The following is a 24,056-nucleotide window of genomic DNA, read 5'->3' as shown; positions in this document are numbered from 1 at the left end:
ATATGTAATTCTACAAAGCAAAGAAAATACTTATATGCAATATCTGTAAGAAACGAAGCAAATCAAAAATACTAATATTATTAAGAATGAATATCTGATCTGATCCGTTATATGAATACATATACATGTATGTAAAGACGTATATGTATATAAATAATTTATATAAATATTATATTGTATATAAGTTTTCTAGTACTTTTTAATAAATTTATTAAGTTATTTATTATAATTTTAAAAGTAATAAATTTTTATTTTTGTAATAAAATGCTATTATTATTTTATCTTATATTTGGAATTTATGATTTATTTACTAATTTTAATTTATTTTTGCGGATCGAATCGGATATCCGGTCGAAAATCTAAAATTATCTGAATATCCGGAGCACCGAATATTCATGTGGCTACAGATCGAATTGGATCAAATAATTGATTATTATAACAAAATGGATCGGATTAGAATATCTCCAAAAATCCGGATATCCGATTCATGTTCACCACTACATCTATATGTTCAAACGGCTAAGTATAATTGTAACAATAACTAATGTATAACATCATGACAATTATATTCTTTTTAGAAAAAGTTCAACGTCAGTTTAATGTGAAGATCGGGATATCTAATTATTTCCTCATGTGACACCAAAAAAAAAGATAGCACGCGAAGATGTGAAAGAACATGCAAGAAAACTCACCAGATATTTTTCTTGCTCAATCCTGCAAAAAAAATTACTTTTAAAACACAAATTGTTTTTATTATCTTCCTATATATTTTATTAATCATAAGATATTTTAACAAATGTCAAAATTTTATAAGGAACTTAATATCAAATAATCTTTTACAATTATCTTTTTTTTTGGATTTTGGAAAAAGGAAATTAGTATTAAATAAGTTATTTTACAAACTTCTCTTCTTTAAGATTTGTAAAAAGGAAATTTTCTAAATATTACTATTAAATAATTTTTAAAATTAAATTTTACAATTAAATATTTTTTTAAAATTAAATTTTATTATTAAATTAAAGAAAATTATTTCTTCAATTTCTTTTAATTTTATTAGTATATATATTTTTAATCATGAGATATTCTAACACAACTTCAAAATATTAAGAGAAAAATTACTATCAAATAATATTTCTAAAATAATATTATTAAGTAATTTTTAAATTTTCTTTTTACTCTTAAATAATTTCAAAATTCGTTTTTGTTTTTATTTTCTTAGTATATATTGTTTTTATTCATGATATATTCTAAAACATGTCGCATTATTTAAAAAGGAAATTACTATTAAATAATATTTTGTTTAAGATTTTTAAAATGGAAATTTACTATATAATTAATTTCACCAAGAATTGTTTTGATTATCTTATATATATTTTTAAAATTATGAAGTAGTTTAACACATATCACAATTTTAAATGTATAATTGTCATGTGTCACAATCATGTTAATTAACAACTTTGAAGAACCAATTTTCCTATTAAGTAATTTTAGAATATTATTAAGTATTTTTTTAAAGTTTCCTTTTTACTATTAAATCAATTTTAAAACTAATTTATTTTAAAATTCGTTTTTTGTTATCTTAGTATATATATTTTATATCATTATGAATTTTAACCTCTTTAAAAATATTAAAAGAAAATTACTATCAAATAGTTATTTGCAACTATGTTTTGTTTAGGATTTTAAAATGGAAAATTACTATTAGATATACTTACAATTACTTTTTAAACAAAATTTGTTTTTGTTATTATCTTAATATATATTTTTAATTATAATATAGATTAACACATGTCGCAATCTTAAAAAATTTAATGACACGTGTCGCGATCATGTTAATTAGTAACTTTGAAGAACCAAACTTTATATAATAAGATATTGGTAAAAATAATAAAATCTAGAATATTAATATAATTATATTTTAAATTTTAAAATTTATTACTGCACATGGTGCTGGAAAACACCTATTATGTTAGTAGAAGAAATGGAAAATAGAAAACTAAATAAACTCAAAAGCTAATACTGTAGTCCTATTCACTATGACGTAAACTATCCTTAGTCTCAATAGTTAACTTATTTCTTCTACACTAAATATGATATATACTATATGTGTGTGTGGGTTATACAATCAATTCATTGCATCTCTTGAATATTTTGATTACAGAAAAACACTGGCAATAAGAAGCTAAGTTAAGATCTTTTGAAGAAAAAAAGAAGAGAATGTCGCTGATGATTATAATACTCCCTATCCTTCTAGTCCTTTTCATTGTTGCTATGGGATGTTTATGTATAAAGCATGGTCAAGAGGAGAAGACGGATGCGTCTTAATTAGAAAGTTATTATTATTATTTCGTGTTAGAGAGGTATTTAGATGAAACTAATATTTTTCTTTTTCTATAACTTATTGTGTTGTTCCAAATTAACCTGTTCTTGAAATCCCTCCTATAAAACAGTTTAGTATGTTTTGTATTATAAATATAACTTGCTTTATTTATTTATATAAATGACTTTGTTCTCATGCATTATGTGGATCACACACACGACACCTATCATGTATTTGACTCTTTACGGCTGCGCTAAAGCCTTCCTCTTCTTCATTGCCTCTCTATTATGTGCATCTTCTCAACACTCCTCGCTACAAGCCTACAATTGTCACCTTTCTTACACGTTCTATGGAGTATATGTAAACCACATGCACAGAGCGGTCCTATACTTTTGGAGGCTACAAGCCAAAAATAAAATTAAGTGCGAAATAAAATCATATGCACTACGATAGAATTTCCTCAGTAGAAAACTAACAAGTCTTTGTTCCTAGATAGCAGTATACCTCCAGTCAATTTCTGTAGTTACTTACCAAGAACATGATATCAAATGTTCAGCTTCAAATTCTTAAAAAAGAACTAGAAGAAATAGCATGGAATAGACATTCTATTTCATCCTAATACCATCACTTTCAACACTTCAATCCACAGAGATCGTGTTATCTTCATAACGTACAAAGAAAGAAAAGAAAGCAGGGTAATGAATGTAGGAACCTTATTCATTACAATAGGGACAACTGATATTTATAAAAATAATAAGAACAAAAATTAAAAATTACAATACCGAAACAACATTTAAAGAAGAATCGCAGAGTCGAGATGATTAATCTCTTTCCTTAAATCTTTAAACGCCCCGTAGTGTGACGGTTTAATAGCGCTCAGATTTCCAGGATACAACTGCATCATTGTTTCTGTTTACCATCACCGAAAAATAGAATCTATCGACCCTAGTTTTGTTTTGTACTCTTAGAGACTCAAGAAATAAAAAATACTAACATAACTTTTCAATATGGGAGAATGGGAGAATGTGAGTTTTTCTTTTGCTATTGGTGTGTATATTTTTCTACATTTTCATGAGGCTTTATATAGAAAATAATGAGAAGCACAAATTTTATTTTTCAACATAAAATGAAACCTCCATGGTGCACTAATGAAGTTTTTATTTCTTGTCATTGTTATGTGAATTCATTTCACATTTTGACCAAGAAATTAAAGAGTATAATTACTATTATTTGACTCATTCAAAAAAAATAATATACTTTAAATGGATTTTTTTTTTTATATTTTATCAATATAAAAGATCACATATATTTGGTTTATAAGATTAAGTTAATGAACATGAAGTCCAATTAACATATCAAAAAACCCAAATCCAAATATCTAATGTGTATATTTGTAACTTTATACAAGTTTCTCAAATCACACACATTAGACCTCCATTTCTTATTCACACTAACTCTATTTTTAACATATGAATACATTGCTAAAAAAATAGTTCCAACAATGAAGTGCATGTTTGTTTGTCAGATACGCATAAGACCAAGCATTTTCTTGGTCTGACCAACTCTGCTATCTTGGAGATCTACCATGAGACGGTAACTGTAACAACCCCGGACTGTTCTAGACATAGGTCGATCCACCGGCCAACAAACAAACAAGAACAATAGAAATTTCTCGATCTATCCTATTGCCTGCGATTCGAACACCATGTTGATGCTCGACCAATATTCTATTTTCTCTGAACCATACCCAATATTTCGTGATGGATACTCAACATTCCTCAAGATCTTTAGATTCCCAGAATCTTGACTCCAAATTCTGACTTTGTCGATCTCGACCATTTTATCCCTTCAGGATGGTTATCACAATAACATACCTTGGCCTTCATTTAGTAAGAAGAAGATACTTCGAGCCTTAAAAGCCCAAGTTACATCTCAGCCGTTACCATAGCCTCAGCCTTGGGCACATATCCCTACTCAGCCATCACCGCTTCTTCGAGTAAGTAGTTTGATTTCATTATAGTGTTTAGTGACTTACTACCATTCATGAGCTAATTTCTCATACGATAGTAAATCGTCATGCGATACCCACTAGAACAGTGCAATGTCCGAGTCGAGTGAGTTCATCAACTTATTCCCAACCTCTGCTACATAACTCGTCGAGAAGACTGAACTTCCATCAGCTAGCTGGAAAGGGCACAATACACTCTGAAAATAGACTTCTACGGATGCCATAGCAAGCTTACCACATCGATCATTCCTTGTAGCAAGGTGAGTGGAGGAGCTGCTCAGCCAAATGATGAGGGAGCGAGTGGAAGCTAGACTACTGCTTGCGCCAAAGTGCTGATTTTTGTTGAAGTCGGGTTCATCCCGATTCGGACCTGGTCCAAGATCTCAGCCCAAACAGGACAAATTCCAGATCAAGCATCATAAAAGCCCAAGAAGGAATTATAGGTCCACATAGGTCAAGGCCCACCCGCGCTGAACGAGCTTGCATGCCGAGCTCGGCGAGTGAAAGCAAAACGTAACGGAATCGAAGAAAATAATAACCACCATAAAAACACCTGATCCAAGCCGGAGATCACGTGAACAATACGATTTGCCCCCAAAAACCTATAAAAGAGGAATGATAAATCAAGAATAGAAGATCCCGATTCTCTCGATATACCCTTATATTCTTTCTTGTCCTTATATACCCTTTGTATTCATCGTTTATTCTTGATCTTATCATCAATAAAATATACATTTTTCATAGTTGATTGTATGTCAAGCTTTTTTTTTAGATATTTCTTTTAACAAGTCATCGAAAACATAAACCCTATTTTCTGATTGAGTTTCAGAATTCAAAAGTTTCTGCAGCTACGAATATCCAGATATTTAGAGAGAGAGAGAGAGAGAGAGAGAGAGAGAGAGAGAGAGAGAGAGAGAGAGAGAGAGAGAGAGAGAGAGAGAGACGTTTTTATATTGCATATTCAAACAAATCGTTTAATACTTTTTAATGTCAATATAAACATTTTAATATGATAATACATATAAACATGTATAAATAATTTCACACATACAAGATATGTTAACACAAGAAAATATATACATCGCAGAAATATAGTTTTGTATTCAAAACAAAATAAATCACCCTACGGCAACAACGAATCCTGCTAAATGTTGTAAACAAATCATTCTTTTGCTACAACATTAGTCAAAAATGTGTTTGTTGCTAATTTGATCCAACATTTTAGATAGAAAACATTTGTAGCCAAATCCTTTGCTACATTTGTTACGACTTCGCTAAAGAAACTCTGTAGGTATATTCTGTAGCTACTTAGCAATGACAAATCCTTTGCTAAGGTTGTTGCTAATGAGCAACAGTACACTCTGTATCTACATCCTCGGTAATAGTCACAACCGATTCTCTCGCAAAATCCGTCAGCGAGTGAGCTACGGTTTGGCAACAAATCAGAGTTAGCCTTATGTATTGTAGCTACAGATTTTAAACTCTAGCTATGAAAAGATGAGTAGTTATTTGACTGATTTCTTGTAGTGATATAACTATCAATTTAAGAACCATATTAATGCGGCCGTCCACTTAATTATAATTTATTGGTTATAGTTAACATCTAAATTGTAACTGTAATTAAAATAAGGAAAGAGAGAGAAATGAAAAAAATATTGTTCTTCATTTTTATTGATTAAGTACGTCTCTCTTTATTATTTTAAATGGATTTTAAGGTTTTCTCACAAAGATTAAAAAAAATGCAAAATTTTATGTCATTCATATTGATTATATAAAAATAGCATTATATAAAACTAGTTTAACCAATTGAAAAAAAATACACTACTTTTAGTTGGTTAAAATTTCAAGTGACACTAAATTTTATCTAGAAAAGTGAGAACATCGCTTATATTGAAATAAAATCGAAATCTTTAAAAACCACTTAATATGTAGGAGTATATTGTTTGAAGATAGAAAGTAATATATTAGAAGAAGAAATGAAAAATATATTACTAAGGAGAAATATAAGATAAACTCAAAAGCTAATATTCCTATTCACCATTTTGGTAAAAAAAGAACGAAGGAGAATGTAGTATTCATTCTCGTTCCTATCCTCAATTATGGTTACCAGATGACTATTACTCTATAGTTACTTATAAAAAAGGAATGAATAGGAATTTTAAGTAACTAATTTTTCTTGTAAATGGTACAAAAGTTTAGGAACAAAGGAATATTATATATATATATATATATATATATATATATATATATATTTGTGCGTGTGTGTAGATTATACGATTAATTCATAGCTTCTCTTGATCACAGAAAAACATAGCCAAGAAGAAGCTAAGTTAGGAACTTTGGAAGAAAACAGAAAAGAATGTCGACAGAGCTGGTGTTGATCTTATTCGTAATCCTTCTAGTCCTTGCCTTTGTTGTTATGGGATATTTATTTTTAAAGCATGGTCAAGAGGATTAGCCCGATGTGGCTTAATTACAAAGTTATTTACTTTTAAAATTATTATTCTTATTTCGTAATAAAGAGGTGTTGGGGTGAAACTAATAATTTTCTTCTTTTACGTATCGTGTTGTTCCATTATGAACGTGTTCTTTCTATCCCGCTAAAACAGTTTAGTATGTTCTGATATTTACATTTATTTATTCAAGGATTATATGGATCACTTGATACTTGTTACGTACTTGACTCTTTAGTCTAGACAATATTTATTTATATGCAGGGGCGGACGTACTGATTTTTTTTCATGCCCCTACTGATTTTTTTGTCTTTAGTAATTTAAATTAAATGATCAAATATCATAAATTTAGTGAAGAAAACTGTAAAAGTGTTTTCTTCAAAAAAAAAAAAAACTGTAAAAATGTCTCCATCAATTCTTTTTTGTTGTTGTTTCTGATACAGTGCCTCCGATTGAAAACATTTTTGGATCTGTCACTGTATATATGCATGAGTTGTGTTTTACTTAGACTGTGGAACTCATTGGAGATACTAAACTTGTTGTGGTATATTGTTTGGGGGGAAAGTTATGTACTCTTGGACCATAAATTCTATTATATATCCTCATCGATAGAAGCATAAGTCACATCCAGCTTGTTATATAACTCTGTTTATTTCCCTTGTCTGCTACATCATCTCCATTTGTTCCCGGTAGATATTGCAGGTCTAGTTTTACGACAAGATGTAGTTTCAACAATAAGAAGTTCTTCTTATTCAATCACAATATTCAATCACAATATCGAATCGCATATTAAACACCACACATGCATTCGTTTATATAGGATCACAACAAATCCTAAACACACAAATATTATCATATTTCCTTAACCCTAAAGATAAACACATACTAATAAAGAAAAGGAAACTTGTCTCTCAAGCTTATCCAACATTTTTTCCCTTAAGCTTGAGCTCACCATCACGCACTTCTTGTACTCCAATAAGGTCCCTCATCTCTTTGAATTTTATTCTTCCAAGTGACTTAGTAAGAATGTCAGCCTTTTGTTCACTGCCTGGAATATGACTTACTTCAACTTGCTCGTTCTCGACACATTCACGTATGAAGTGGAACCTTCTATGAATATGCTTACTGGGGCCATGAAATACTGAATTTTTCGACAGAGCAATTGCCGATTTGTTATCGACTTTGATAACAACTCGCTGCTTTCTTTTCCAACAGCTTCGCTTAGTAGTTCTTGTAGCCATATTGCTTGTTTAGCTGCCTCTGTTGCAGCCATGAATTCGGCTTCACAAGAAGACAGAGCGATGATCTCTTGCTTGGTTGAACACCACGTTATGGGACTGTTGCCGAGATAGAATATATGGCCAGTCGTACTCTTACCATCATCATCATCCACGTTATGAGAACTGTCACTATATCCTAACAGTTCTGTTCCTTTCCCACGCGCATAGAACAGTCCTAGAGAACAGGTGCCTCGCAGATATCTTATAACTTGTTTCAAGGCGGCTCCATGTGAACTCCTAGGATCTTGCATATACCTGCCCAGGACGCCGACGCTAAATGATAGGTCTGGCCGTGTGTGTAGTAGATATCGCAGGCATCCAATCGCTCGTCTATATTCCTTAGCATCAATACGTGCTTCATCAATCGATTTAGAGAAACTCGCATTAAGTTCCATTGGAACATGAACCGGATTACACGAGCTCATCTTTGCTTCATCAAGAATTCTCTGTGCATATCTTTCTTGTCTTAAGATGATACCGCCAGTGACTTGTGATACTTCAATGCCTAAGTAGTATGTTAATAACCCAAGATCACTCATCTCGAACTTTGCCGACATCTCATGCTTGAACTCCAATATAGCCTTTAACGATGATCCAGTAACTAGGAGATCATCTACATAGACCACGACAATAAGTAACTCTCGATCATTTTCCTTCCGTAGAGTGAGGGTTCTTTAGAACAACGCTTGAAGCTCAAGTCTCAGAGTATTTGATTAAGCTTTATGTTCCATGCTCTCGGCGCTTGTCGTAGTCCATAAAGAGCTTTTTTCAGTTTGTAAACCTTATGTTCTTCACCAGTAATCACGAATCCCTCCGGCTGAGTGACGAACACTTCCTCCTTTAATTCACCGTGAAGAAAAGTCGTCTTGACGTCAAGGTGGTGTATCTCCCATCCGTGTGATGCAGACAATGCAATGATTAACCTTATCGTTTCAATACGCGCCACCGGAGCAAATACTTCGTCGTAGTCTACACCATGTCGTTGTACGTACCCTTTTACTACTAGACGAGTTTTGTATTTACTAATAGTCCCATCAGCATTGCGTTTAATCTTGAATATCCACTTTAGTCCAATTGGTTTTACTCCCTTCGGCAGCTCCACAAGATCCCATGTGTTATTCTTCTCAATAGAAAAGATCTCATCCTCACACGCATCTATCGAGACTTGGAGTTTTTTGGCTTCTTCAAAACTCCACGGCTCCATCAACAAGTGCTCGCTTTCTACCTCTGCAAGATGAATGTAGTCGTCAAGATATGCAGGTTTAGTAGTGGCTCGTGTTGATCTTCTCAGCAGTGGGTTCTCTTCATCACTTTCCTCATCTTCATTGGTTCCTTCATCTTCCTCTGTTACGTGTGGCTAGAAATTACTAGCTTCACTCGTCTCAACTCCTGTAGAGCCATAGTTCCTGATACTTTGGTTAACAACAAACTCACTAGTGTCAATATTAGCTTCCTGCTTCGTCCAATCCCACTCCTTGCACTCGTCAAACACGACGTCGCGGCTCACCACAATACGTTTTGTTATAGGATCAAAGAGACGATAAGACTTGGATCCCAGCTCTGTCCCTAGATGTACAAGAGCCCTGGATCTGTTGTCTAGTTTCTTTCTTCCAGCCTTCTCTGTTCTCGCATAGCAAATGCACCCGAATACTCTTAAGTGTGATAGATTAGGCTTTCGATTCCTTAATGCTTCATAGGGAGTTTTTCCATCCAGAGATCTCGTTCCAACTCGGTTTATCAGGTAAGTAGCGTGTCGTGTAGCTTTTCCCCATAAGTGATTAGGTAAGCTCATATGTTTTAAGATGCTTCGTGTCATCTCCAAAAGTGTTCGATTCCGACGCTCTACTACTCTGTTTTGATGTGGGGTGTAAGGTGCAGTCAAGTGACGAGTGATGCCATGTTTGTCGCAATATAACTGAAACTCACGAGATACGAACTCTCCCCCTCTGTCGGTTCACAAAGTTCTTATCGCAGTCTTGGTTTCTTGCTCCACACGCATTTTAAAGCTTTTAAATTTTTCAAACGCCTCACTTTTCTCTTCAATCAATACAGTCCACATGTAATGTGAGTAGTCATCGATGAGGACATAGATATACCTCTTGTGAGACGGCGTTGACGGTGAGATAGGACCGCACAAGTCGGCGTGGATTAGTTCCAAAGGCTCTGTTGCGCGAAAAAGAGTAGCTTGTGGGAATGCTTTTCTACTATGTTTTCCCTTTAGACACGAGACGCAAGGTTCCGTACTAGATGTAAGTTCCGGTGCACCAATGACTAGTTCTTTCTTGACCATCGTCTTCATTGTTTCTCTGTTGATATGGCCCAGTCGGGCATGCCATATTACAGAGGCTGAGCTCGTTGATACCTGTAAGCACTCGACAAGATCAACCTGCAAAGAAACTTTGTATAGGCAGTTCTTTGATCTTTGTGTTTTAACTATCAACTGGCCATACTTGTCGAGCAACTTGAGGGTATCGTCTTTCATCTTCACTTCACATCCTACCTCCGTGGCCTGACCCAAAGAGATTATGTTACTTCGCAGCGGCGGAATGTAATACACATCCTTCAATTCTTTCTTTCCTCCATCGATAAGGAACCTAACGGTACCTTTTCCCATTATATCGACTCGAGAGTCGTCTCCAAAGCGCACTTTTTCGGTAATAGAAACATCAAGCTTGTTAAAGCACATACGGTTTCCACTCATATGGTTGCTAGCACCATTATCCAAATACCACACATCTCTTGCATCTGATTCAGTATCAAACGCTTTCGGGTTCACATTCTTCTCATTCAGATAAACAACCTCATTCATCATCAAAGCATCAGCTTCATGTGTTTCTTCGTCTTTCTTCTCACTTTTTTCATCTGTCTCCTGAAGTTTTAACATCTTATCGGGACAATCCGTGGCGTAGTGACCAAGCTTATCACAATTGAAGTACGTGATGTATGATGCAGCTCCTCTGCCTCGTCCTTGTCGATAAGCCTCTCGTTGTTGTTGGAAAGACCCAACACGTCCGCGACCTCTTCCTCTCCAGTTAGATCTTCCTCCACGTCCTCGTCCAGCGTTATTGTTGCTATAACCTTCTTGATTCGAGCTTGTATTTGCATACATTAGCTTTCCGGGCTCATCATATGTTTCATCTTCCTCAGATATTCGTTCTTCATATGCCTTTAATCTGCCTACTATATCTTCAAAACTTGTAGTATTAAGATTCAGAACTTGTTCAAGTGAAGCCACCATGTGGATATACTTCTTTCTTGGCAAGCTCTTGAGAAACTTCTTAACAAGTTTAGGTTCTTCAATCGTTTCTCCTAATGAGACAGATTTGGACGCAATCTCGGACAGTTTGCTCGAGAATATATCGATTGTATCATCGTCTTTCATCCTGAGTCTATCAAAATCTGCCATCAAGGTTTGTAACCTAGCTTCTTTCACCCGTTCTGCTCCGACATGTCTTGCCTGAATCGCATCCCATACTCCTTTTGATGTCTTTATGTTGCCAACTTGTAATATCAATGCTCAGGTATGGATTGGAATAGGTAAGCGATGGCTTTATTATTTTTCTTTGCATCGTCGATATCGGGCTCTATGGTTTTCCAAACTTCGCAGACCTTTAGAGCAATCGTCATCCTCATGGCCCAGACGGTGTAGTTGGACGCGGTTAGCATCGGAAATTTTACGGAAGTTATCTCAGGTTCTTTGTGCACCACAATCTCGTTCTTGACATCACCCATTGTTAGTAGTCGGGAAGTGTCGAAAGAAATTGTTTCTGTAAAGCTATGATACCAAATCTAGTTTCACGACAAGATGTAGTTTCAACAATAAGAAGTTCTTCTTATTCAATCACAATGTTCAATCACACTATCAAATCGCATATTAACCACCACACATATGCATTCTTCTCATTCAGATATAGGATTACAACAAATCCTAAACACACAAGTATTATCATATTTCCTTAACCCTAAAGATAAACACATACTAATAAGGAAAAGGAAACTTGTCTCTCAAGCTTATCCAACAGCAGGGTCTCGAGTTAATCTTCCATGAAGAAAATAGCATTTGTTTGATCACTGAATGATAAAGAAATAATGTAAATGTCAATATATCCAATTACAATACCAGCTCTCAGCTGTTCTGCTTTTGCATGTTTTTCCGTAATGTGTTTTATAAGGTTCTGTCGAGGCCAAACATAACAAAGAATTAGCTAAAGACACAAGTTCATAGTAGGAAAACAAATGATAAGTCAACAAACCTTGTGTCGAGGGCTAAACCGTACTCTTTTTTTTTGCCTCGCGTCTTTACCACTCTCGGCCTCAAAGTTTTAGCTTTCACGAGTATTTTGGCCAGTGTTGTAATGCCTTGAATCTGTGTTTCACCTATAGGCTGATGTGCCCATTTCAGAAACCTATCTTCAACACTTTAGAGTTGTAAAGAAATCCGAGTGTTTTATGACGTGATCTGAAGAGAATTTGATGTCTTTTGTCTATTAGATATGTAAATCAAGGCTGGCCAAAAACAAATTGTTATCTATACTACTATAAATCTAGAAATCAAAATTTTAAAATTTTAAAGTATACCCTTTTTTGACAAATGAAAATTTTAAAGTATATCCTTTTTGACAAATGAAAAATTGTATTGTTTGGCATAATCTATATCGATTTAGACAGATCCCTTAAATTATTATTGTTTCATTACTTTTGGTAGTCTTTTAATTCATTTTTGTCTTAAATGACATTTTCTATCTAATGTAAGAAAATCCAAAGAAAAAGGTTGGGAAGTAGAAGGAAAAAAAATCAGAATAATTTCAGAAATAAAGAGTACCATAGAAAGAAGGAAAAGAAGTTGATATTTTGATATAAATTTTTTTGATAATGAATTTCTACAACATCGACATAGTTAACAGAAAGTAAACAAGGTTTAAACGATGACCAAAACGGCCCATTAAGTGTTCCTGCGAGGCCCAAGTCGTTGAACTCGCTATCTTTGAAAGGTATAGGGATATAGAGAACTAAAATAAACAAAGCTGTAAACCCTAGTGCAGTCTTTTCTTCATGGTTTCTTCTTACGCAAGAAAGGTTTTTTCAAATAAGGTTAATGGTTTGATGATGATAGATGGCCAGCCGAATTATTCAAAGCCGTAAGAACCACTGTAGTGGAGATCCATGACAAATCCAGCAGCGGATCTCCCAACCATGCCGCTTATCCTCTCAGCAACTGGAGTAGTCTGAACCCACCAATCCACCAACTCATGCAGCTTCTGTGTAGAACACACTGCCTCTTCCCTTAGCCATATCTCCACCTGAAAGATCCAACCTAAAGGAGATCAAGATCTGAGTATTAAAGAGCCAGATAGACAGAGAGAGAGAGAGAGAGACATTGAAGAGTCATTACTTCGTTCTCGCTTTGCAGACCGAGCTTTTTCGCTACATACTTCTTGACATATGAGACAGGTAAGTTTCCATCACTGTGGAGATGCACAAATGAAAGCATCACTATTACACATTCTCAATGAAGTTATGTTTTCGAAGTAAAGATCCAGTGATCACTTACGTTCGTATGTATTGACTAGAGATTTGTGGCAGTAGAGGCCTATTAATGTTCCTGACAACGAACAATCAAGAGCTTCAGAATCTAAGCTTAAAAGACAATGAAAAGAAGATAGCAGAATGTCTTTTACTGATTCGGGAGGACAGCGATTAGTGAAAACCAAACTTTGTTGTTACTTGCTTCAGTTTGTGATGATGTACCACCTGAACTCATATCCACATGCATACGGGGTTTCCAAACCGGAGGAAAAGAATAAGCTTTTCCTTTCCCTTTCTGACCTGAGACCTTCCTCGGGGTAGAGAAGCTTTCTTGCTTTTCTTTACCTTTGTTCTTCGGTTTCTTACCAGAGATTCTCTCTGTAAGGACAGTTTTTTGTTTCTCTTTGCCATTTTGAGTTATTTCCGTCTCAGCAACCAGTGCAGTATGGTTGCTCTTATCAGTAGTACTCAAGGACTTATCAAGATCATCAGATAATACTGAAATCTCTTCCTTATCTTTCCCAGAGTGGTTTTCCTTTTGTATGCATCCTTTAGATGTCGATGCTCCAGCCTGTGATGCATCAATTTCATCTCACTCGGTAACAAAAATATTTTAAACACTCAAAAAATGATATAGTATTACGTGTTTACTAACCGACACATTGTTTTGCTTGCCAAGCTTCTTTTGTTCCAATGCATCAGGTAGAATTGATCCTCCAGACGAAGTGGCTCCGAGTGAAGCTAGAGATTTCTTCTTCGGTTTGAAGAATTTTTGCTTCAAGTAATCCCAAGTGTTATCCAGCCTGCACTTTCATAACCAGTTACATATTTGATGTACCAGTTTTTGGTAAAGTGCATAGACATATTTATTAAAAAGTTAAGAGAAAGAAAAGACATATTATGAAACTCAAGACTTGATGACATATTGTATTTGATTTTGAGTATATATATAAAAGGTGACTACTTGAGTTTATTAAGAGGAGCAACACCAAGATCAACATTGCAGACTGGACAAGCTTTCAGATTCTCTACTGTGAACTTGTCCTCTATGCATTTCCTGCAAACTGTTCCAAAAATATTCCCGGAACCAGAGAGGCACAACATAACAACCAGAAGAACAGATTTAGTGTCCTTATCTAGAGTTTTGAATGCTTTCTTACTAAAACGAAGATAACTTTTCAAATACTCTTTTTCAAGCAAAACACAACAAATGGAACCAAATATTTGAGGGCAATTACTTTAAAATCTCACTATAAAATGAAACTGAACCATCTTTACAAAAATTTCTCGTCTGCATAATAACAAGTTATGCTATTATTTACGAATATACTTGTTGCTATGAGATATAACTTTGACACAAACATTACAAGGTGAAGAAAATATTGTCGAAAGAGAGGAAATTGTATAGTTTAATTAAATATATGTGAATGATATAATATGATTTCAACAGAAACAAGAGATGCCAACAAAGTAACCGTAAGAGAATTTTATCGGGTGAGATATCCAAAAAGTATTTCAAAATTAAATATTAATATTTTAATATGATTACATTATTGTATAAATGGCGGAGGGGTTTTCGAAGATATTCAGAAGTTTTTGATTCGAGATAGAATTGAGTTTCATTCTCTCTTTTTTTTTCTTTAATTCTTTTAGTTTAATGATTAGATACTTTATGAGACACCAACACGGATACCATCGTAGATTTTGCCTAACATAGCTACAAAGAAAATGTAATAACAACAATTTAACAAACCAAACATGAGTCGATTCATATCACACGATAGCCAAAGAAGATTGGCAAAAATCGGAGTGAAACATAGAGACAGCTACGACATAATAACCAAAGACTCACATATGTGGTTACACTCGGTGATGTTGGTGGGATGATCAAATAATTTTTTGCAGATAGGGCAATTGAGTAATGGAACCACATTTTGCTTCAAAACAATCTCCTCCATTTCCACAAGTCTCAGAGAAAAGTTGTGCGGCTCATTGATTAGATAAAGATAATACTATGTCTCAAATCTTATTAAAGTTAGGGATTTGCAATAATAATTGATATCATTTCTGTAATGGCCGACCGTCCCCGACTAATGAATCTTCTATGGGCCGAACAATTTCATTGGAAGATAATTGGGTTTCGGCCCATAAATTCGATTAATAAATAATATTTAAATTTTTGTTTAGATGTTAGATTACCATTAAATATTTTTCCCATAAATGGGATTCGAGATTTCACTCAATTAGAGTTCAAAATGTATCTTGTGGTTTAAAAGGGAAATATATTTAATTTCTATAATCGGGGTAATTCAGTATAATGTATGGAAACTGAGATGTGAAACAAAATGTACAACACAATATGTTGATTATTAAGCATGTTGTCTTTTGTGTAGAAAATAAAAATTACATTGTATATAGTTCAAATATATCTTGTATATATAAAGAAGTGTTTACTTATTTCATACGCTGTCATTTCATTAAGTCGCTCATCCTGAAGACAACTCCTGTCTCATTATCAAAAGTCATCGTTTTATTAAATGTTATGGATTTACCCGAGTTTCTTTTGTTATGGGCTTTGAATAACTTTTTTTATGAGCTGAAACCAAAACAAAAGCTTGCCCCAGTGGCTGACACAGGTGAGGAGCAACGGGGTCGTGTGCCCCCATCTTTTTTCTTTTCCTTTAGTAATTACTAATTACTATCAATACAAGAAATGCTCTCTAATTCTACAATCAGACATAATGAAATAAAATATGTGCCCCCATCTAAATATGATTCTGCTTCCGCCCCTGGCTTGCCGTGTAGTAGGCTTTGACTTCTTCAAGGATGACGACTTCTGGTATCTAGGGTTCTTCGTTTTGATCGAGCTCCAATTAGGTCAATCGACAATGGAGGTTTTAGAGTGTTATGTGAGACACATCTTCCTGAGGAATCTCTGGAAGAAGCTCCATTTGTTTCGTGTACGTGTCTTCGGCTTCCACTTGGACCTAAATGTACAGCGAGTACGTCCTCACTCTAGAGAACATTGAGATCCCCAAGGCTGGGAAAATATAATCTTTCAACGAAGGGAATTACCATCTGTGGGACGAGAATCTGAAGTAGTACATTGGTGATCTCAAAGATCGAGGTCCAAGTGGGAAACCTAACCCGGAAAGGTTTGGGGTTAAAACTCAAACATCTACTTCACAGAAATATAAATAAATGTTCAAATGCTTATTTTTCAGTTCATTCCACCTACCTATATGTTATTTAAAATATTCATTTATGAAAATTTAATGTATACTTATAGATAGTAAATAATTATTTAATCAAGCCAAAATATGAAAACTGAATTTGAACCAAAAGTATTACAGTAAATATAAATAAAGTTCTTAAAAGTAGTTTTAAAAAACTATTTATTGTTAATACAACCAGTAATTTATATATAACTTGGATACCAAATCTATTTGAAAGATATTCTTTAACTCATTCCGTAATTTCCGTTTTCAATTTTAAAAACTGTTATATACTCCTAGATTTTGGTGAGTACTCATAATATTAACAACATAATATTTGATATATGATGGAGTATCAAAATATATAAAGGAAGATTATATAATTTATCTACAATCACGGTTCATAGAATTCAATCTAATCATATTTAAACTTTAGAAAAGGCAGTCTCTTTAATTCAATCTAATTCAATGTAGTATCTTTCATTTTTAAAATCAACTTCCATATAGATAATAATACATTTCTATCCTGATTAAACCGAGAACAAAATTACTTAATCATAAACCAAACCTAAATTCATAAACATTTGAACTGTCAATATATCTCTTATATCAAAAAAACAAAAAATTACAACCAAACCGAAATCAAAAACCAAAAAGAAAATCTGTTACAATCAAACCGAAAATTGAATGCACATGCATAAAAACATTATTGAATAAACAAACGGATTAACAATTTTTCAACAAAACAAATTTAGTGTTTTGAAAGCGCGAATCTAAAATAACATAGCTAAACTAAGGTCAAACGCACCATTTATATTATTTTTTCTTTCATAAAACTAATCGAATACTATTTATATATTTTTTATTTTTTTAACCGTAAGTTTTTCAAAGGTTTTCTAGATTCAAAAACTAATTCCACGAGATCCATGGCACTCCTAATATTCTTACCATTTAAGGTACTTTTAGGTGGCCAAGGGGACTCGCACCCAGAACGATATACATATGCGAAACTTTTACCATTTCGCCAAGACAATTTGGTTAGTACAATCTATATATATGGATATTAATTTATTTATTAGTGAGTATATAATAAATTAGAATCTGACACAAACATTGAGACAAATTATAAAATAGGATCAATTTTTTCTTCTCGTGATCGGGAAAGTATGGTACAAATTAGAATTCATAATTGCTATATGAATTAAAAGACCCATGAACATGCACATGCTCTTGTTCCCTACCCCTCTTATGGGCCCTGAATTTTATAAATTCCTCCCACAAAATTAGAGCGCAAAAAGGTCAAACTAACTATTTGGAAGCATCGACGACTTACATAGCTTAGATGAGATTATCAAAGTAATACATCGTATTAATTATAGTATCGATCAAAAAATAAAACAATTGCATCAACAAAATAATCAATCCCCGCGTAATATCCGATCGATCAATCCAGCCAGTTCATCCGCGAGTGTTACGCCTAACGCAATTTTGAACATGGATAATTGCTATATACTTCAATCAAAAATTAATAATAATAATTGCTATATACAATATCGATTATTTCGAGTTTTAAGTGCATACATAAATAGGGAGAAGGAAAAATATTCTAGTTGTGTTTTTAACAAGGTAGTAAAATTAAAAAGTCTAAGATTTTCCTTCATAAAAAAACTCTAAGATTTGTTTAATAAGATTTGTTTAGTCAAAAAGAAATTATTCATTTTGGAAAAAAAATTATCGTAACACACAAGAAACGACAAGAAGCAGAGTAGAGATCAAAACACATGTAAATACACATACATACATTTATATGTATGCTTATATCAATCAGTGATTGATCATCAAATCGACAGACACATGCTGGGGCAATAAATATGACCAAACACAGAGCTTTTAAGTTTCCTCTCTTTTGGTCACATTACAAAGTTGTCCACATCTTACTGGTAAGATAATACTATTGCTTTATATACACATCAAGTATTTAAATTACAGACACACATATATAGGAGATAGCCACATGAAATCATGAAAGTACATATAAATCAAGAGCTCGTCATATGATTGAACACTGAAGATTCTTTTTTTCTTAATATAAAAATTTATGATCTGTTCTTGGAATACTTCTCCATTGCTCTCGGAGCTATAACAAAACCAAGAAACTTGAATTAAATTTTATTTGAAAAATAGAAATCTAAAAATTACAAAAGGAGAGTTAGATGTACCAAGTCCAATTGCTTCAGATCCCTTCATAATGCGCAAACGTCTGCATGACTCGACAAACATTCTGAAAATAGATATTCAAGTTTCTGGTTAGAACAATGGCATAGAAATGGTTAACATTTAAAGGGTATTCTAAGGTGTTAGGCAATAATGTGGTGAGAAGAAGTTGAGTGTGCCAGCTCCGAATGGGATAAAACTTATCGACACAATATCATAATTTGAAAGATCCTCTTGTCTCTTGCCAACCATTGCATGGTTGTACATATTTATAACACATGGAGTTTGAATATTGTTGGATTATTCTCTACCAATTTTCGAAAGGTGGTTAATGAAAGAGTTATTAGTTAAAAGTTATGAAACGTTAGGGATTGAATTTGACTCACTCCCATGGGACATCGCCGACTAGCATCCAGTCGCCATCTTTGTCCTCGTAGCTTGGAACATAATCAGAACTGTTCAGAAGATCCATGAGCTTGGTCTCGTTCATGAAATCGATCATTCCTTGTGCTCCATAGTTTCCTTGAAATTATTCAAGACATTCAAACCATATAAATTATGCGCTTATATGTATATATACCACATACTTAACTCGGACACTTAATTCAATGTAGATGCATTATTACCATTCATCGCGTACACATTAATTCATACGCTATGCTTTACGTAATACTCCATCCGTTTTGTTTTATTTGTCGTTCTAGATTTATACACACATATTAATAAAAATATGATTTTAAAAACACAATTACCTATACATATAACCATATTTCAGCTAATAGAAAAATGAATTGGAGAATCTTGTTAATAAATTTTGCATTGAAACTCTAAAATGACACTTATTTTGAAACGAAAATTTTGCTCCAGAATGACAATTAATTCGAAACGGAGAGAGTAATAAAGATTCGTTAGTTTTTAATAATCTTTATATACTACTTTATATTTTTCGTATTTGCCCGTATGAAATTTCTAACACGTACCCATAGTGAAGGAACTGAACATTTTGGCCAAAGCATCAGAGAGATCCTGATAGCTTTTGTATATCTTGAGGTCAACTTTCCTTAGGTAGGGTGCTCCGTCCATGGATACCTTCACCAATGCAGCTCCGGTGGCTCCTCCACCACCATTTCCGGCCTTCTCGCTGCTGGCATCCTCCGCACCGCTTGTTTTCTGATTAGTCATTATGTTTTTCCTGGAGTTCCTCACTGGTGGCCATCCCACCACTTGGGATCTACATACAACAGCATTAATAATGTTAATTGTTAACTAGTGTGTGTGTGTGTGTGTTACTAATTTCAAGATTTGTTTTTGTATGTTTACTGAATCGGTTAGAAAATTGATAACTAGTGGTTAAGCTTGTGGATACGTAATCCAAGAACTTTATATATATATATATATATATAGCTTACTTAGCAGGAGGCTTAACAGTGTTTTTGAGAAGAGTTTTCTGTTTAGAAGCTGTAGCGTTGTTAAGATCGATGGCTCCTTCTTTGTTGGACTGAAGATTGAGCATGAGATCAACGGTCTCGGAAAAGCCTCTCTTGTTCCCCACCGCCGATCTGGCTGGAGTATCGAGGGTTTCAGCGGCCCCGGGGAGGCCGAGACAGAGCTCTGTCTCCTTGAGGTTCATAAGCTGTCCGATCATGTAGTAATAGATTAGAGATGTTGATTTGGTAAGAGGGGAAGAAGAAGGGAGACGAAGGGGAATTGATAATTATAGGAGAGAGGATGGTAGTGGGGTGTATGATAAATTGCATGGGCATGTCTTTTACTCCTTTTTCTTCATGTGTGGGGTTTTGACACGTGAGACTGATTAGATGTTAGGGCATGATTAATGTAGGTCTTTTAGGGAGAGACATCTCTTATCTTCGCTAAGAAACCCTCCATAAGAGACCTACGTTAATCATCTCTTATATTCGCTAAAAAATTCTCTATAAGAGATCTACCATGGCCAATAGATTACCTTTACTACAACAGCTGGGATTCTTTGTTTAATAATGGCAAATAATCTTCTCAGGTAAACAAATTTTGGTTGATGTAGACAAGAGTAATTTTTTAGTTATAAAAGAAAAAGTGGTGGAACTAAAACTTGCAATAGGTTTAAACAATAACCAGCAGACTAAAACTAGCTAGGGCTGAGCATTCTATCCGTTAAATTTGATTCGATTCGTTATTCATTTCGATTTTATTTGAAAATTTCGGATATCCGTAAACTTTCGAAACAAATAAAATACTTAAAATCAATGTCCGTTAAAATCGAAGTAAATCACAAATATTAAAATTTGGAAAGCGGATAACTGATCTGGAAATATATAAATACATGTATATCTTGATTATATTTAAAGTTTTAAATTGTATAAAATTATATAGTTATTATTCTAACATATGATTTGACAAATTATATTCACATTATTACTTATATTAAAGTATTACATAAAAGGAAGAGAAAATATTTATGACAATTATAATTTTTTCTTAAATTTTTTTGTTATTATAACTGTTTACTAAGTTTAAAGAATTTACAAAATATGTAGATTCATTACTTCTTTTAATTTTATCTTGTATATCATGCAAAAAATGTTTTACAAAATAAATTTGTATCAAATTTTTAAGATTATCTGTATTAATCAAAACAGATGAGATATACGTAAGTATTCGTAAATATCCTCAAATATCTATTTATACTTTGGATATTCGTATTTCTCCGAAGCAAGAGAAATCGAAAAATTAAACATCTGTGACATACGAAGTAAATCACAAATACCTTCGAAAACCCAAATATCCTATCATGCCCAGTCGTAATTAACACCACTGGAGTTTTTTATCATATAGATGTTTTAATTTACCAAAAAATGGAATTTGTGGTCCATAGTCTCCTTAACCTCAGAATGAACATTTCATAATACTAAGTATAGTTTCACCCACGTATTCGCGCGAATTTTTTTCGTTTACAAATCTGAATATAGCTTTTATATGAAATTACATACATCTATACTATTATTTGCGAAGTGATTTTCGCGACGGAGCTCCCACGTTAAAAGTTAGAGTGGTTAATATCGATACTACCCTTAATGAATAAAATATAGAAATAATTTAAAAATTAAAAATGAATTAGAATATTTTTGATAGATAATTGACTAAAATTATTAATAGTAAGAATTATCCCAAATTTTAAAATATTTTTTAAAATAAAAAGATAATTCTTATATATATATATATTGTGTTGTTATCCGAAAAGTATATTTTAATAAGGAAGTTAAAAATTCAAAAACAGAAAACATATAACTAAATATTAATCAAGTAAAAGGTTATTTTGTATAATTAAAAAAAGAATACCGAGTGATTTTGAAGATTTATTAACGAAATTAATATATTTTTGATAGATAATTGATTAAAATTATTAATAGTAAGAATTATCCCAAATTTAAAAATATTTTAAAATAAAAATATAATTATTATATATATTGTGTTTTTATGCTAAAAGTATATTTTAATAAGGAAGTTAAAAATTCAAAAACAGAAAAAATATAACTAAATATTAATCAAGTAAAAGGTTATTTTGTATAATTAAAAAGAAAATACTGAGTGATTTTGAAGATTTATTTATTAACAATGAATATAATGTACAAATAAATTTTCAGAAAGATATAATACTTAATATTTTCCAAATGAAAATATTAATAAGAACAACATTTTTTTCTTAGTAATATATATATTAATAAGTAATCATAAAATATTTATGCCCGCATATGCGGGCTAAACACCTAGTTGTGTAATAAATAATTGTATTTATTTGTTTGTCGGTAACTATTATTATGCATATCTTATTGTTATAGTGTATTATTAAATGGTTTCTTACCCTTGTTCGAAAACGCGGCCGCCTGGCTGCGTAATCGTCCGAGTACACGTGAAACGTATGCTGGCCGAGGCGAGTTGAGCCAATTCGGTTGTGTTCCACGCCGTACCGAGTTATGTCCCCTGTCTCACTTTTTAATTTAACAGCTCTTATATGAAAATAAATTAACACTAAACTATTAATGGCCTGTTACCAATGTGTTAAAAATATATCTTATATGTTAGACTATGTTTTCATTTCATTGATTTTGATGAAGTTCTATATGATTCAATTGATATCAATTACTTGATTGATAAGAGATAATATGTATTTAAAATTTAGCTTTTATGTATTTATATATCTATGTTTAACATGTGATATTAAACAATTTTATTTTTTCATATTTAATTGGTCAAATGAAGGATGTTGGTGAGCTTACCACCATTAACCAACTCCTAAGTGAAACTTACATGAAAACATTAAGTCTATCGGGTATTGACAAGTAGAGCTTCGACATGTGCATTAAGTCTATCGGGTGGGGGTGTGGAATTTTTTTTTTTTTTTGAAACTTTTCTTTGGGTGTGGAATTTTGTGATGTGTGTTTGTGTGTGCAGTGTTGTAGATGATTGTTTGTTGTAATAGAATCCTGTTGTTTCGTTTCCTGTGGCTAGTCAGTCTTCGTTCTTTATTAAGCAACATAGTTGTTCATGGAGAGGGACTGGTTTAAAAGGTATCGAACTGAGTAACTTATTTATTCATGACTTTTTCACCTTTTTTGCAGAATTTAAATAATAATGGTGGATATAGTTGGATGGTGGATAATAAGCAGAAAGAAACGTTTATGGGATCCTAGAGCTATTGACAGAACATGATGTAGAGTCGGTTTTGTGAGAGATTGTCGTTACACTTTTCCACTCGCAGGCCTGTCCACTCGACATGTTGTATACATTCACTGCAAAACTGGACATGATATTCAGCTGCCAGTATAAAGACACTACAAGAAAACAATTGATTTGCAAGGAAAATTTGCGAGGAAAAATTTCCCTTGCAAATTTGCAAGGGATTTGCAACGGAACTGCAAGGAAATATATAATCCTCGCAAATTCGTTGCAAATTTACGAGGAAAAAAATTCACTCGCAAATTTGCGAGGAATCCGCGAGAGAAAATACAGTTTCCTCGCAATTCAAACGCAAATTTACGAGAA

General features: G+C 33.1%; 2 protein-coding genes across 6 annotated transcripts; both read right to left on the bottom strand.

Annotated features, from left to right (window-relative positions):
- Positions 1-12,891: 12,891 nt before the first annotated feature.
- Positions 12,892-15,612, bottom strand: LOC108808954 (probable E3 ubiquitin protein ligase DRIPH). 4 transcript variants are annotated; one of them, XM_018581064.2, is made up of 7 exons: positions 15,440-15,612; positions 14,552-14,651; positions 14,243-14,390; positions 13,740-14,158; positions 13,613-13,663; positions 13,438-13,526; positions 12,892-13,361 (listed from the first exon to the last, which is right to left on the bottom strand). In XM_018581064.2, the coding sequence occupies exons 1-7, from the start codon at positions 15,543-15,545 to the stop codon at positions 13,309-13,311; spliced, it is 966 nt and encodes a 321-aa protein (XP_018436566.1). In that variant the 5' UTR covers positions 15,546-15,612; the 3' UTR covers positions 12,892-13,308. The 4 variants fall into 4 exon arrangements, with proteins under 4 accessions (XP_018436566.1, XP_018436565.1, XP_018436568.1 ...); XM_018581063.2 differs by having other exon boundaries at positions 13,454-13,526; positions 15,440-15,610; XM_018581065.2 differs by having other exon boundaries at positions 13,195-13,375; positions 13,454-13,526.
- Positions 15,613-18,736: 3,124 nt separating this feature from the next.
- Positions 18,737-20,748, bottom strand: LOC108806136 (auxin-responsive protein IAA7). 2 transcript variants are annotated; one of them, XM_056990117.1, is made up of 5 exons: positions 20,426-20,746; positions 19,997-20,247; positions 19,403-19,538; positions 19,022-19,083; positions 18,737-18,939 (listed from the first exon to the last, which is right to left on the bottom strand). In XM_056990117.1, the coding sequence occupies exons 1-5, from the start codon at positions 20,659-20,661 to the stop codon at positions 18,899-18,901; spliced, it is 726 nt and encodes a 241-aa protein (XP_056846097.1). In that variant the 5' UTR covers positions 20,662-20,746; the 3' UTR covers positions 18,737-18,898. The 2 variants fall into 2 exon arrangements, with proteins under 2 accessions (XP_056846097.1, XP_018433670.1); XM_018578168.2 differs by having other exon boundaries at positions 18,737-19,083; positions 20,426-20,748.
- Positions 20,749-24,056: the final 3,308 nt, after the last annotated feature.

This window comes from Raphanus sativus, chromosome 6 (assembly GCF_000801105.2).
Source record: "Raphanus sativus cultivar WK10039 chromosome 6, ASM80110v3, whole genome shotgun sequence".
In the NCBI taxonomy this organism is placed as follows: domain Eukaryota; kingdom Viridiplantae; phylum Streptophyta; class Magnoliopsida; order Brassicales; family Brassicaceae; genus Raphanus; species Raphanus sativus.
This window is presented reverse-complemented; position numbering and strand designations above follow the sequence as displayed.

Excerpts from the sequence above, each read along its gene's own strand:
- LOC108806136 (XM_018578168.2), bottom strand. The coding sequence starts at position 20,661 with ATGATCGGACAGCTTATGAACCTCAAGGAGACAGAGCTCTGTCTCGGC. Across the intron at positions 20,248-20,425 it reads ACTGTTAAGCCTCCTGCTAA|ATCCCAAGTGGTGGGATGGC; the intron begins GTAAGCTATATA and ends TGTTGTATGTAG. Across the intron at positions 19,084-19,402 it reads GTCGGCGATGTCCCATGGGA|AATGTTTGTCGAGTCATGCA; the intron begins GTGAGTCAAATT and ends ATCTATTTTCAG.
- LOC108808954 (XM_018581063.2), bottom strand. The coding sequence starts at position 15,545 with ATGGAGGAGATTGTTTTGAAGCAAAATGTGGTTCCATTACTCAATTGC. Across the intron at positions 14,391-14,551 it reads GCTCCTCTTAATAAACTCAA|GCTGGATAACACTTGGGATT; the intron begins GTAGTCACCTTT and ends ATGAAAGTGCAG. Across the intron at positions 13,527-13,612 it reads TCTAGTCAATACATACGAAC|TGATGGAAACTTACCTGTCT; the intron begins GTAAGTGATCAC and ends GCATCTCCACAG.